General features: G+C 41.3%; 1 protein-coding gene across 1 annotated transcript in view; it reads right to left on the bottom strand.

Moving 5' to 3' along the window:
• The window catches only part of MGAT5B (alpha-1,6-mannosylglycoprotein 6-beta-N-acetylglucosaminyltransferase B), a gene marked incomplete at both ends in the record, with an annotated part of 237,254 nt that overhangs the window by 41,512 nt on the left and 182,608 nt on the right, over positions 1–13,134 (bottom strand). Inside the window, one exon of the mRNA XM_083354984.1 lies at positions 8,679–8,809. Within this exon, the coding sequence (XP_083211110.1) occupies positions 8,679–8,809 (131 nt within the window). The remainder of the gene's footprint in view (positions 1–8,678; positions 8,810–13,134) is intronic.

Raw genomic sequence — 13,134 nt, forward strand, 5'->3', positions numbered from 1 at the left:
AAGGCGCACGGAACACTGTTACCTTCCCACCATAGTGGTCCCTATTTTTCTACTTGCATTTTTATGTGCTTTCAAACTGCTAGGTTGGCAGAAGCTGGGATGAGTAACAGGCGCTCACTCTGTTACGTGGCACTCGGGATTCGACCCGCCAAACTGCCGACCTTCTGATCGACAAGCTCAGCGTCCTAACCCACTGAGCCACCGCGTCCCTACACTGAGCCCTAACTAAATCAAAGGCAAGAATGCCACAGCTCACCAGAGACAACCCAAGAGCCAGGTAGCTTAGAAATATAATATATACATAGGCAAATTTTGATATATATTTTTTTTCCTTTGGGGGTACAAAATAATATCTTTTCCACCAAATCTAATATGAATAGCTGAAAGAAAAGCCAGTGGAAAATACATTTTTAGCAGTCTACTGCCAACTAAATTTGGGAGTAAGGATTCTGTAACACTCAAATTTGATTAAACTTACATAGGTTTTATTCAAGTGTTAGCCTTCTGCTGAATAAACACAGAACTGAGCAAATAAAATGCATTCCAAATCACATTTGTAGATCCACTAGGGCAGGAATAAAAGAAAAAGCTGTGATTTTAGAATGCTGTTGTTTCAAAATCTCAGCACAGTTATAAACTCCCCCTCTGAGAATGTGAGATAAAAATACTGGCCTACCATAGAAGGAATGTTATAAAGCAATGGATATTTGCCCTTCTGTAAGATCTTCTTTTTTTAAATGAACATAGTTGATTTAGCTTTATACTGGATATATATATACCATATCAAAAACCAAAGTTTACTTTTTAATGTGTAGGACCTAAGATGGATGAAATTTTCATTACCTATGAATCAAACTTGAAACTCAACATTAAGAAACCCAAGATCATGGCATCCGGCCTTCTCAATTCCTGGCAAATAGATGGGGAAGAAATGGAAGTAGTGACAGATTTTATTTTCCTGGCCTCCAAGATCACCGCAGACGGGGACTGCAGCCAAGAAATTTAAAGATGTTTGCTCCTGGGAAGGAAAGCTATGGCAAATCTAGACAGCACACTAAAAAGCAGAGACATCACCATGCCAACAAAAGTGTGTATAGTCAAGGCTATGGTCTTTCCAGTTGCAATGTATGGCTGTGAAAGTTGGACCATAAGAAAGGCTGAGTGCCAAAGAATGGAAGCCTTTGAACTATGCTGCTGGAGAAGACTCCTGCGAGTCCCCTGGATTGCAAGGCATTCAAACCAATCAGTCCTAGAGGAGATCAACCCTGACTGCTCTTCAGAAGGCAAGATCCTGAAGCTGAAACTCAAATACTTTGGCTACCTAATGAGAAGGAAGGACTCACTGGAGAAGAGCCTAATGCTGGGAAAGATTGAGGGCAATAGAAGAAGCGGATGACAGAGAATGAATAAGGTGACTGGATGGAGTCACTGAAGCAGTAGGCATGAGCTTAAATAGACTCCAGAAGATGGTAGAGGACAGGAAGGCCTGGAGGAACGTTGTCCATGGAGTTGCAATGGGTCAGACACGACTTCGCAACTAACAGCAACAAAGGAATCAAATCTTCAATGTCTGAGGGGAAGATCACTCAATCCACTAAGCAATGCAACTGGACTTAGCTAATGTTTAGAGCTAATGTCAATGTTAAACGTAACACTTGAAACAAACCATACTCTTGGTGTCTATAAAAACTGACTTTTAGATTAACTTTAGATTAACAGGGGATCTGTGTAGATTCATTCTCCCCAAAGGATGAATCTGCACCCCAGGTTTCCCTTATAATACTAAAGATTAGCCTCAATAAATTAAACTAAACACCCAGCTAAGAATGCTAAGCACTTGAAAACATGCTATGTGTATTTTGTTTCTAGCCTTTATTAGTTGATACTAATAAAATATTGCTTTAGTACAGATGGATGCTTGTGTTGTTGCTTTTTTGGCTTAAAATGTTTATGATTCTGTGTGTACATCTAGGAATACAACAAGGCCCCAAAAGTAAACACACAAATTTATTCTTAATTAGTGGGGCTTCCTGTACTGTATGATCTCTTTCTCTCTTTCTTTTTCGTTCTAATTCTTTTATAACTCCCATCCTGTTAGAGTATGATTGTCTTTGATCAGTGTATGTATTTATCCACGGGTTACTGAAAAGCCTTCACAATAAAAAAAGTGTAAACCAGAGATATTAAAACCAGCAATTAAAACCCTCGGTAAACAGTTGTATTTGGAAACATTCAAAGGGTACTTTTAGCAAATAGCACATTCAATACAAAGCTAAAGAGAAAAACAGGGTGAACCATTTATATGTTAGAAGGTGAAAGCCTCTTGAACACCTTCTTGAGTGCAGGTAGAAAATGTAGCTGCTTCTATCTTGTTTAATTGCTTTATTGCAGGAAGAAAAGAGACAGATTTAAAAAGATAAAAAGAAGAAAAGTGGCATCCTGCTGCCACAACCTGGCAATTTTCCTTTTGGAGGTTGAACATGCATTAGGTTGATTAATTTGGAGCTCATCTGATGCTATCTTTAAATAATTGCACAGAGCTGGTAAGACTTCATTAACGCTCTATCTAATGCATACGCTTGCAGATCAATATATGTTGCACAATGTTCCCAAGCATGGATCTCGTTTCTGTGCCAGCATAAATTCTACTCAAAAAAGCAAATTCCTCTGTGAATTTAGCTGTGGTCAGCACCAAATAGCACTCTGAACAGGACTCTTTTCATTCCCCTTTCCTTTCTTCAACCCCTCATCTACTTCAGCCTTAAAAGACCCAATTATTCTGAAGAGAGAGCAGAGGTGTCAAAATTCTATATGGTGGATCTCAAACAAGCCCTTGCCAGCTCCTCCACTTTACACAAATTCTCCTAATTAATGCTCATAGCTATAAAGGATGGAATGTCTCAGTACTGCTGATCAATTTGTAGAATCTGCAACAGCCACGTGGTAAAGAGATTGTGCTCAATTGCTCTCACTTCAAGAGATCAGTAATGGGCCTTAGTCATTTCAAGTATCAGCATTCATCGAATTCCTATCTCCTGGAGCAGCATGCACAGCATCGTATATACAAGTAGTCTTCAACTTATGACCACAATTGAGCCAAATTTCTGCTGCTCACCGAGACATTTGTTAAATGAGTTTTTCCGCATTTTACAACCTTTCTTGCCACAGTTTTTAAGTGAACCACTGCGAGGTTGCAGTGCATGGTTGTTGTTGACTGAATACAGCTTCCCCATTGATCTTGCTTGTCAGAAGTTTGCAAAAAGGTGAACACATGATCCCGGGGTCCTGCAACGGTCATAAATATGAACCAGTTGCCAAGCATCTGAATTTTGATCACATGACCACGGGGACGCTGCAATGGTCCAAAGGGTGAAAAATAGCCATAAGTCACTTTTTTTCAGCACTGCTGTAACCTTGACCGGTCAGAAATGAATGGTTATAAGTTGAGGACTACCTTTATCATATTTTTAGAAACAGTGGATCCAAGTGAATAGGCCACAGAGTGCAGCTAGAGCTAAGCATACTAGCAGCTGTGAAAGATTTTGGGCAACCCAGATATTTATTTCTGGGTCCCCTATTGTGTAGTGGGTTCTTGGCCGCATGGTCAGACAACAGACAAAGGACTCAGCATGGCAGCTCTTTATTGGTGGTAGTACGGGACGAACTAAGGGGTTACCTGAACCCGCTTATATACTTGGCCAGGTGCACGGGCAGCCAATCCCTTATTTAGGTTTTCCCGCCAAGCGCTTACCAGCCAATCCAGTTACGGTACAGCGCCACCTGATGGTCACAATGAACTGCTGCTATATTTTATTATCCCCATACATAACATCCCCTGAACTCTATAGCTTTCTTGGAGCCTGTGAAGACTCAAATTGGGAAAAGAAATGAGGCTACCTGGCTGGCTACCTTTTCTCTGTTCAGACACTTTTCCCACCCAGTTTCAAATATGGACACACAAACTCTGAAAAGAGTTGAGGGGTATTTGCAGCAAAGCCAACTGACAATTTAATTCCCAGATTTATTTATTTATTTACATCCAGGCAAATAATTGGAAAAAAAGAGAAAAAAGGGGGGGAGGAGAGGGGAAGGCAGCTTTATTATTCTTTGCTGTCAAAAATTAGGCCAGCACTGTCAAGTGGCTGCTGGTCTCCTTTTGGCTGATAATTAGTAATGACTGGCAGAAAACAAGCCATCTGCCAAACAAGGAATGAGATTTACTTTTATAGCAACTGAGCCTCTGGGGTGGTGTCATTGCAGGCCCCACCCTGCAGCTTCATCATGGTGCAGACAAAGGGGAGGGGTTTGCAGAATGATGTCACTGCTGGGCAGGCCTTGCCACTCCTTGCTCTGCTTTGCTGCAGATACCCCTGGTCCCTCCAGCTGTGCAGGATGCCTTAGATGTTGTTTCAAAATGTGTTTTTGAGTATGCAGAGACACAAATGTGTTGGTACTTCTTTAATGCATCTGTGTCTTTTCTCAGTATCATGATGCTGTTCTGTCCATGTGTGTGATGTGTTTCCTTTCATTGTGTATTATTTGGCTTACTTCAGGGAATTTTCCTCAAATGCCCCAAAATTTCAACAATGGCAATAGGCTTTTCCTGGTTTAAAATTCTACCCCTAGTATTTCTGGCCATGAAATAGACCCGAGGCCTGCCACTGGACCTCACAGCGGAAGCACAGAAATGTTTTAGCATAGATTCTACAGATGGATGTTTGATGATGATTCTGCAGATGGATAGCTGAACCAAAGAAACTTCTTGGATGAGAAGAAAAATGTCCTCAAGCTAAAACCAAGTCCAGTTACCTTTTGAAAAAGCGCCTTTGGTTTCCTGATTTATATATATAAGTGTAACTATATATTTTAAAACAGATTAATAAACAGTCCACCACTAGTGCTCTAGCAACGCAAAATAAGGCTTCTGTATTGTCAGGGGAACAAAATGGAGACGATTTAAATCATTTGCTATGTTCTCAAACTAAAAGAGATTTGTATAAAGCAGAGTCTTGTGTACATTTTGTTTACAAAAAAAATAGGGTGCATATGTAATTTAAAGAGGCAGTTTGGTGTAGTTGTTAAGGCATCAGGCCTTAGGCATGAAGCCAGCTGGGTGACCTTGGGACAGTCGCTCTCTTTCAGCCCTAGGATGGAGGCAATGGCAAACTGCTCTTGAAAAACCTTGCCAAGAAAATTGCAGCGGTTGTTTAGGCAGTCTCTGAGAACTGAACACAATTGAGCAGAAGAATATATGTAACTTATATGAGTCACATAATTATTCCTACGTATCAACAAAGGGAAATCATTTGATAGCAGATATGTATTTATAGTGTGTTGCTTTATTTGTTCCATGTACGTGAAAATGAACAGGACAATAAAATATATGTGTTGCACATTTGGTTGGAGTCATAAATACAGTGGGAAAAGAGAAAGAACTTTCTCCAAAGAAGTCTGCAGTTTCTGCTTGTGGGCGATGCTCTTCACTGTCCACTTAATAGAACTTTTTGCCGCCTAGAGATTTCAGTAAGGAGCAAGTGCAGGCTGAGCCACAACTGATTTCTCCAATTGTGGAGGGGTCAGATTTGCAGGAAGAAAATGTCTCTGCCAGAGCGTGTGTGGATTAAAAAAAAAAAACCTTTCTCTTAAAAATTCACTACGCACACTTTGATTTTGCCTAGGGAAGAAATAATTGTTTTCTCTGAAAAATGGAACAGTAGTCACAGGAGGGAAGATAACCCTTTTCATAGATATGCAAAGTAGACACCAGCAGCAAATGAGAGGAAGCAACATGAAGAAAAAGACAACTTGCCATGTCTGTGTCCTTTATAAAGAATGTATGCGTGTTGAGCAAATGCCATTTGTACCAAAGCAATCAGAACAAAATGATTTGTCTTGCTAAAAAAGACAAGATGAATGTTACTTTAAAGAATTATCCAAAATCTCACTTTGTAATAATTCATATTAAAATCCATTTTGAAAATGGTTCCTTAAATGCATATAATCTACATGTGAAAAGCATTAAAGCATTATTTGTTCTGCTATAATATATTAAACATAAATATACTTTAAAATGATTTCTGACTTACTGTACCTGTAACTGGAAATCCATGTTGGCACATAGAGAGAAGCAAGAAGAGGCAAAATTGACTTCCTGTATATAAAAGACAACAAACTAAAATGCTCCAAGATGGTGAAATACAAGTTATATGACCATGTAAAGAGCTTTGGTGGATCAGAACAGTCATACATCAAATCTAGCTTCCCCCAGCCTGGTGGTCACCAAATAAGCTGAATTTATAGTCAGCCCATAGGAAATTCTTCTTCGTTCTTGAAAAGGCCAGCAACATAGCTGTCACCACTCTTCCCCTGGAAAAATAATCTCCAAATAAAAAACAGAACCAATGATGTGAATGTTTTAGATCAGGGGTCCCCAACCCCCGGTCCATGGACCAGAACTGGTCCGTGGCATGCCAGCAACCAGTCCGCACAAACAAGCAAAGCCCCATCTGTGGAATGCAGGCAGCACACAAAACCTCGCACTCTCCGGTCCGCGGAAAAACTTTTCTCCACAGAACCGGTCCCTGGTGCCCAAAAGGTTGGGGACCTCTGTTTTAGATGACTTATGTTTGAAGAGGTCAGCTTCAATGATCAAATATGGAACATAGAGCTCTTAAAGGTTGTGATTAGCTCAGAATCTGATCTTGGCTTATAGCATTAATGCTGGAATTCATGATCTAAATCAGGGCTTTTCAACCTTTTCACCCATTATACCACTTTTAGGATATGGCAACATCCGAGTATCACCAGTCTCCTAGCAAGGTGTCAAAAACGTGATGACACCTCCCCCAAAAAAGGAAAAAAAGTGATGAAGTACAGGTAGTCCTCAACTTACAACAGTTTGCTTAGTGACTGTTCAGTTACAATGGCACTGAAAAAAGTGCCCCGCAAGCCGGAGCCGAGCAAGACACCTGCCTGCCTGCCTGGGGGCGCTCTTCCTCTTGTCCGAGGTTTTCATTGTTGTGAGTAATTCTGTTGAGGATTGGCAGTGGGGGTGGGGTGGGGGTGTGTTTGGTTTCTATTCCTCCCCCCCCCCCCATCTGCTGGGTGGTTGCAGCAGGTTTTGGTCACATCACATGACCCTGGGACACTGTGAGCATCATAAATATGAATCAGTTGCCAAGCATCTGAATGTAAATCACAAGACCCTGGAGATGCTGCAACATTCCAACTGATTGGCGTTTCTTCTAGGCTCAGAAGCACCAGGATCAGTGCTGAAATCCAGCTGGAGCCTGGCGCTGATCCTGGTGCTTCCGCTGAGCCCTGACAGCCCTGTAGCTCTAGCCGTCTCTCGCTCAGGCTTGTGCGGTGCTGCCACCGGTTCAGCTCATTCCCCTCCCCCGCTACCACTTTTCTAGGATGGTCACGTACCACCTGCCAGGTGCCAATATACCACAGGTGGTACCCATGCCACTGGTTGAAAAGCCCTGATCTAAATACTTGCTATGGTCAGTTGACCTATGTGACTTGTCTTCCGGCAAGAAAATTAAAATACTTTGATATCCTAAACAAACAAATAAAGCAAGCAAGTTTTGATTGCCAGTCTGTTTCCTCAACATACAGTATGAGCTTTGCATCCAGGAGTCAGACCAATCATGGCTTCTTTCCCTCAGTTCTACCATCCACCCCATACTGCACAACCAGTTATTTGAAGGAGCTGATCCGCAGTATAGTATTTGGTTGAAGGATTCTAGGAACATCTCTGGGCTGCAGACTCAGAATCCTGTCCTTCTATTGAAACTTCACATGAAATTAACACCAAATACAGCTTTTTAACAGTGAATTCAGGGTTGTCTTGGAATGATAGTTTTTCTCCTCCTGGGCAAATTTCTCATTGAATGTCAGCATGGCTTAAAACAGCAGCCTGCTTTCCTATGACATTCATAAATGTCCCTGGGCCATTATTCACATTAAGTAATGCAAAGAATAAAAATTAAGATAAACAAAGATTAAGGTCTGGACCGTCACAAAATCGATCTAATAGTTATAATTTTCCCAGGCTAAATATAAAACTGCAACACCTTAACAAGGAGTGAGACCATGCCACTGGGTTTAGTATGAAAAAAGAAACCCATGTATTCTGCACCCCTAATTGGGCAGAATTAGCATGCAAGATGTGATGTCTGAAGATGGGATTCCATAGAAAGAGGTTCCCAAACTCTGCAAGACTTGCAACACTTAAAATGACAATTACATTTGGGTGGTTCTCCCACCCCCCCACCCCCAGTAGAACAAATGATTTCACTGGTGTATTGAGCTGGACATAAATATATTACTCTTGATCATTAATACACAGAGGTTTTCAGGCTTGGTTTAGCAACTGCCCTCCAAAGTAAAATCAGGAGCAAAAATCGGAGCCAATTTTTCACCTTGCCGTTCCTTTACCTGTGGAAGCTGGATCAGGCTGGGGAAAGTGTGTGAATTCACTCTGTAGGATGAACCCCAATTTGAGGAGACTACATTCCTTATTTCACGAGACCTTGAGCTTATAGACAATGCACCTCAAAGGCATAAATGGCATTTCAAACAGTGGTGAAGGATTAATGAGTTTCATCATTACTGGGAAAGTTTCATTCTTTATACTGTATGGTTGGGATGAAATGCTTGTGTATGTAACCCACCTTCCAAATGCTGGCTTCCTTCCCATAGACAACTGCCATATTGTTGGCCTTGTTGGATTTAATAAACTGCTTCTCAGTCCCATTGAGCTCTTCTGACACAAACCCCATGAAAGAATTATCCGGTGTATGAGCTGTGGAGGAATAATATAATATGTCACTGTAACCATGGAAATCTTCATATATCTCCCCTAAATAATACAATCTACCCCACCCCCAATGAAATAGCATTCCATTTCATTGGAAGAGTGTATGCTTTGTAGAGACTATATTGAATTTTTGGCTCACCCTAAATCAGGAGTGTTCAACTTGGCAATGTGTGAAGACCTGTGGACTTTAATTAGCCATGGGCCTGGCTGGGGAATTCTGGTGGTTGCAGTCCATAGGTCTTAATGTTGCCAAAGTTGGACACCCCTGCCCTAGAGTTTCTACACTTTTTTGCAAAGTGTATCATACCCTGAAACATGGGATCATCATCATCATTAGAGCTGGAAGGGACCTTGGAGGTCTTCTAGTCTGACCCCTTGCTCAAGCAGGAGACCCTATACTGTTTCAGGCAAATGTCTGTCCAATCTCTTCTTAAAATCCTCCAGTGATGGAGCACCCACAACCCCTGAAGGCAAGCCATCCCACTGGTTGATTTTTCTCACTTTCAGGAAATTTCTCCTTAGTTCTAGGTTGATCCATTCTACCCACCAGTCCTCTGGTTATCCACATGAGAGGTGCTTTGTTAGTTTAGAAATCAAATAAACCTCTTATAAAAATGAATTCACTGATATGTTTCATACCTCTCTTACCTGATATTTTTAATTCTGTAATGGAATATCCAATTTTGTTTTAATTCTTTTTGTTCATTACAAAATAAGACAGCCACAGTAGTTGAATGAGCTGTCTAAAGAAGAATAGATAATTTTTAAAAACAAAACATCAGTCCTGAAAAAATGTTACTTTTATATAACAATTTATTTTGGCTCATAATTTTAAAACAACTGTTTTAAAATACAAGTCTAAACCTGGCTGGCTATACTAATTCTTATTATTGTTTTGGAAAGTTTTCAAAGCTTTAATGACTTGGGCACACTTGGTGACTTGTATGGATACTGAAGTTGTATTTTTCTACAATTCAAATGTTTGTATAATTGAACTGTTTTAGAATTGAATTGTGTTGCAGGATGAATTCAGCAAACTGCATACTTATAAGATCAATTCAACTTCTGATTCCATGAGTAAAGATGCACCTAAAGTAAAAATATGATCGAATACGTAATAGTAATTTCTTAACACCAAGCACCAGTGCTTTTTTTCTAAAAAAAAAAAAAGAGGTACCGGAACTCTCATCTTGGTGGGTGCAGGAGGCAGGAGGGCGAGGGGGGGCGCTGCTGTAATCACGGGTGCAAGGGGTGCTGGTGGCGGGCTGCCCCCCAGGGCCAGAGCCGGCGCGGCTGGTGCTGTGGGAGCAGCAGGGCCCGCTCTATATGGCGGGGCTGTGCGGGGCAGGTGGAGGAGGCGGTGCGGGCCAGGTGATGCACGGCGGCCACTTAGGCACATAGGGCGAGGCGACGGTGGCGCAGGTCCAGCACCAGGTAGGCCACCAGGCTGGCTGACACGGGTGAGCACAAGGAAGGAGTGCACATGGACTCCGCAGAACCCACCTCCCACTCCTTGTCCTCTCTTACTTACCTAGTTGAGATGGTGTAGTTGGGCAGCAGGGAGGGATGCAAAGTTCCTGCCTACTCGCTTTCGCTGCGGACAACTTGCCAGTGCAACGTTTGCCGGCCAGGTCTTTTGGCACGCTCAGCAACAATTTCTATTGGTTTTCAAAAGCCAATAGGCTTTTGAAAGCCAATAGAGGGAGTAGCATAGTTTGTGCAAAAGCTTTTTTTGTGTGTGCAAAAAAAGGTGCCGGAACGCCATTCTGAGTGTTCTATGAGAAAAAAATCCCTGCTTTTATGTTTTAATCTTATGATTTTAAAAATATATTTTTTTCTATTGTAAGTTGCCCCAAACCTCGCCATGTGGATTGCATACAAATATTATACAATTGGTAAATAAAGGTAGAACATATGTTAAATATACATCAAATGATAATATGCTTCCCTACAAAGTCAATTCTTGCTCAATGACAGACCAAAGAGTTAACTCGGAAAGGCAAGAGGAAAATCTAGAAGAGATCTGTGCAACTTGTAGAAGGGAAAGGCCCACACTGATAAATTAAAAATCTTTGTGGTCTGCAAAGGAATGCTGGTGTGCTAATCAATGATTTGGTGACTAGAGGAGCATCTACAGTGTTGGAGTTCATGGTCATGGTAAGCCATGGAGGCACTAGGCAACATGACTTTTAGGGCAGTGGTGGTGATTTTATTACTTTTTTTTAAAAAAAAAGTCTGTGCTCTGTCCAAGGGTGCTTGGTAGGCTGCATGTACAGAACTGGTCTAGAATTTATTTTGGAGCATTCAACTATCCTCTGTTTCATCAACTATAAATGCGGTGGTCACTAATACTTATTTTGAAAATCAAAAGAATCATGCCAAATGTACCCATATTTTTATTCTATTATTTTATCACACATTTTTACCGCCACTGATGTTGAGTTTGGCTTTGCTTTGACTGCCTCTTGACAGGAGAAACGAGCACCAACCAGTATCTTTTAGTTGGTCTGCTTGCTTTCCCAGCATGTTGTCAAACTCAGCAAAGAACTCATTCTTATCCCCTTGTGCGTGACATATTTCTTTTAAGAGATGGCAGGAAAAATCCACTGCTTCCTTTGCAGGTATTCAAATATGTGTTGGAGTCAATCATACAAGAATGGCCTTTCTGAATAGCAGTTAACAGTACCTGATTTTTTTATTAGAAATCACACTTTGTTTATTTAGAGATAATTCTTAATTCTTTGATATAATCTTCCCACAAGCATATCCCTGACATAATATTACAAACATGAAAAATGTTATGAGATGATTACTGTTAAATGTCACCCTCAGCCAATATATATTATTAGGGGGATTAGGATAGTGAGAGTTTTGGACAGATTGGGAGGACGGGAGTTAAAATTTACTCTTGTTCACTGAGCAAGGGCACCCCAAAGGGTCAAAAGAAACAAAATGGGGACAGTGACCAAACCGCTACCCTTTGCTTATGTGTACTGCATGTGGCCACCCTTTAACTGGGTGATCCTGGGTTCATCTTCTCTCTCAGCCTAACCTGCATGATAAATTTTATGAGGATAAAAAGGGATACAGTGATGTTCTTTGCTAAAAAATATATCATAGAACATCTACTTATGATAAAAACTCTTGTGTCTGTAACTTTAAGTGGGCAAAAGAGCGTATGGTAAGGCAACAATTTTTGAACCAAGATATTGGTTCTAATTTATAGAATCCATCCAAAATCCAGGAGCCATGACTTCTTTGGGATTAAAATCTGGAAGATTTGTGGTTGCTTCAGTGCTGCCATGCAGCTGCCCAGATGTTCAGTAGCTGGGTCCTGCTCTAGCACTCCAGAGACCAGGTAGACCAGCCTCTTCTTTGGCAGATGGAGATCAGGTACTCATCTCACCCTAGCCCTCTGGAGGCCAGGGAGACCAGTCCCACCATGAGCTGCTGGAGGGCAGTTAGCCACAGGGAAGGTGTCAAAAAGTTGGAAGCTGATGTCACGGCCACTGCTTTGTTTGCCTTTTGTTCTGTTTCATTCTGTTTCTCTGTTTAGGTAAGAAAATATCTCTGAAACAATGACTCAGCAGGTCACAGGTTGACTGCTGACAAATGAAATAGTAACACTGGATAAATCTGTCCTAAGTAGAGCTAAAGTGAGAATGGCATATTATCAGTGGAGAACCCACAGACATGTCTAGCAGACCTCAAAGCTAACAAATATGACAAAGAAATCCATTCTGACTTTAAGAGATTGCCTACGAAGCTATGGATCAGTTCATCTCACTGCAGAAAACTTTTCGTTTCTAGCCAATACATTGCTGAAGCTCACCGCACTTTGATTTACAGGGATCTGGCAACAATGAAGTCACCCATCCCTAACTAAAACTAGAGCTACAATTTTCAGGCCACACATAGCTGGCCGCCTTCCAGGAAACCTGCCTGCTTCTAACAATGATTTCTGGTTGTTGTCATTCCCCCACCCTGTAGCTCATTTCTCTTTCACCTTCCAGCCGGAACTGTATATTTTCCCACCAGCCTCTTCTGAAACTTTATCGCATCCTCAGGGAATAGAATAGAATATATCAAAGGAGGGGGCATAAGAAACCTAACATGATGCCAATCTATAAAAGTTCATTGGTTTCATTTCTCATTTGATCCTTAGATTGTTTTGACCACAACATCACATCCCTCTGTTACTGCTTCAATTGGTTTCTAGCTAGGTGACAAATGATTGGTTACTTTGGCAGCTCCCAAGTGGGGGAGATGAGGTGGAGAGAGAGAGAGAGAGAGAGAGAGAGAGAGAGAGA

The sequence above is a fragment of the Vipera ursinii genome, assembly GCF_947247035.1.
Source record: "Vipera ursinii genome assembly, chromosome: 2".
NCBI lineage: Eukaryota > Metazoa > Chordata > Lepidosauria > Squamata > Viperidae > Vipera > Vipera ursinii.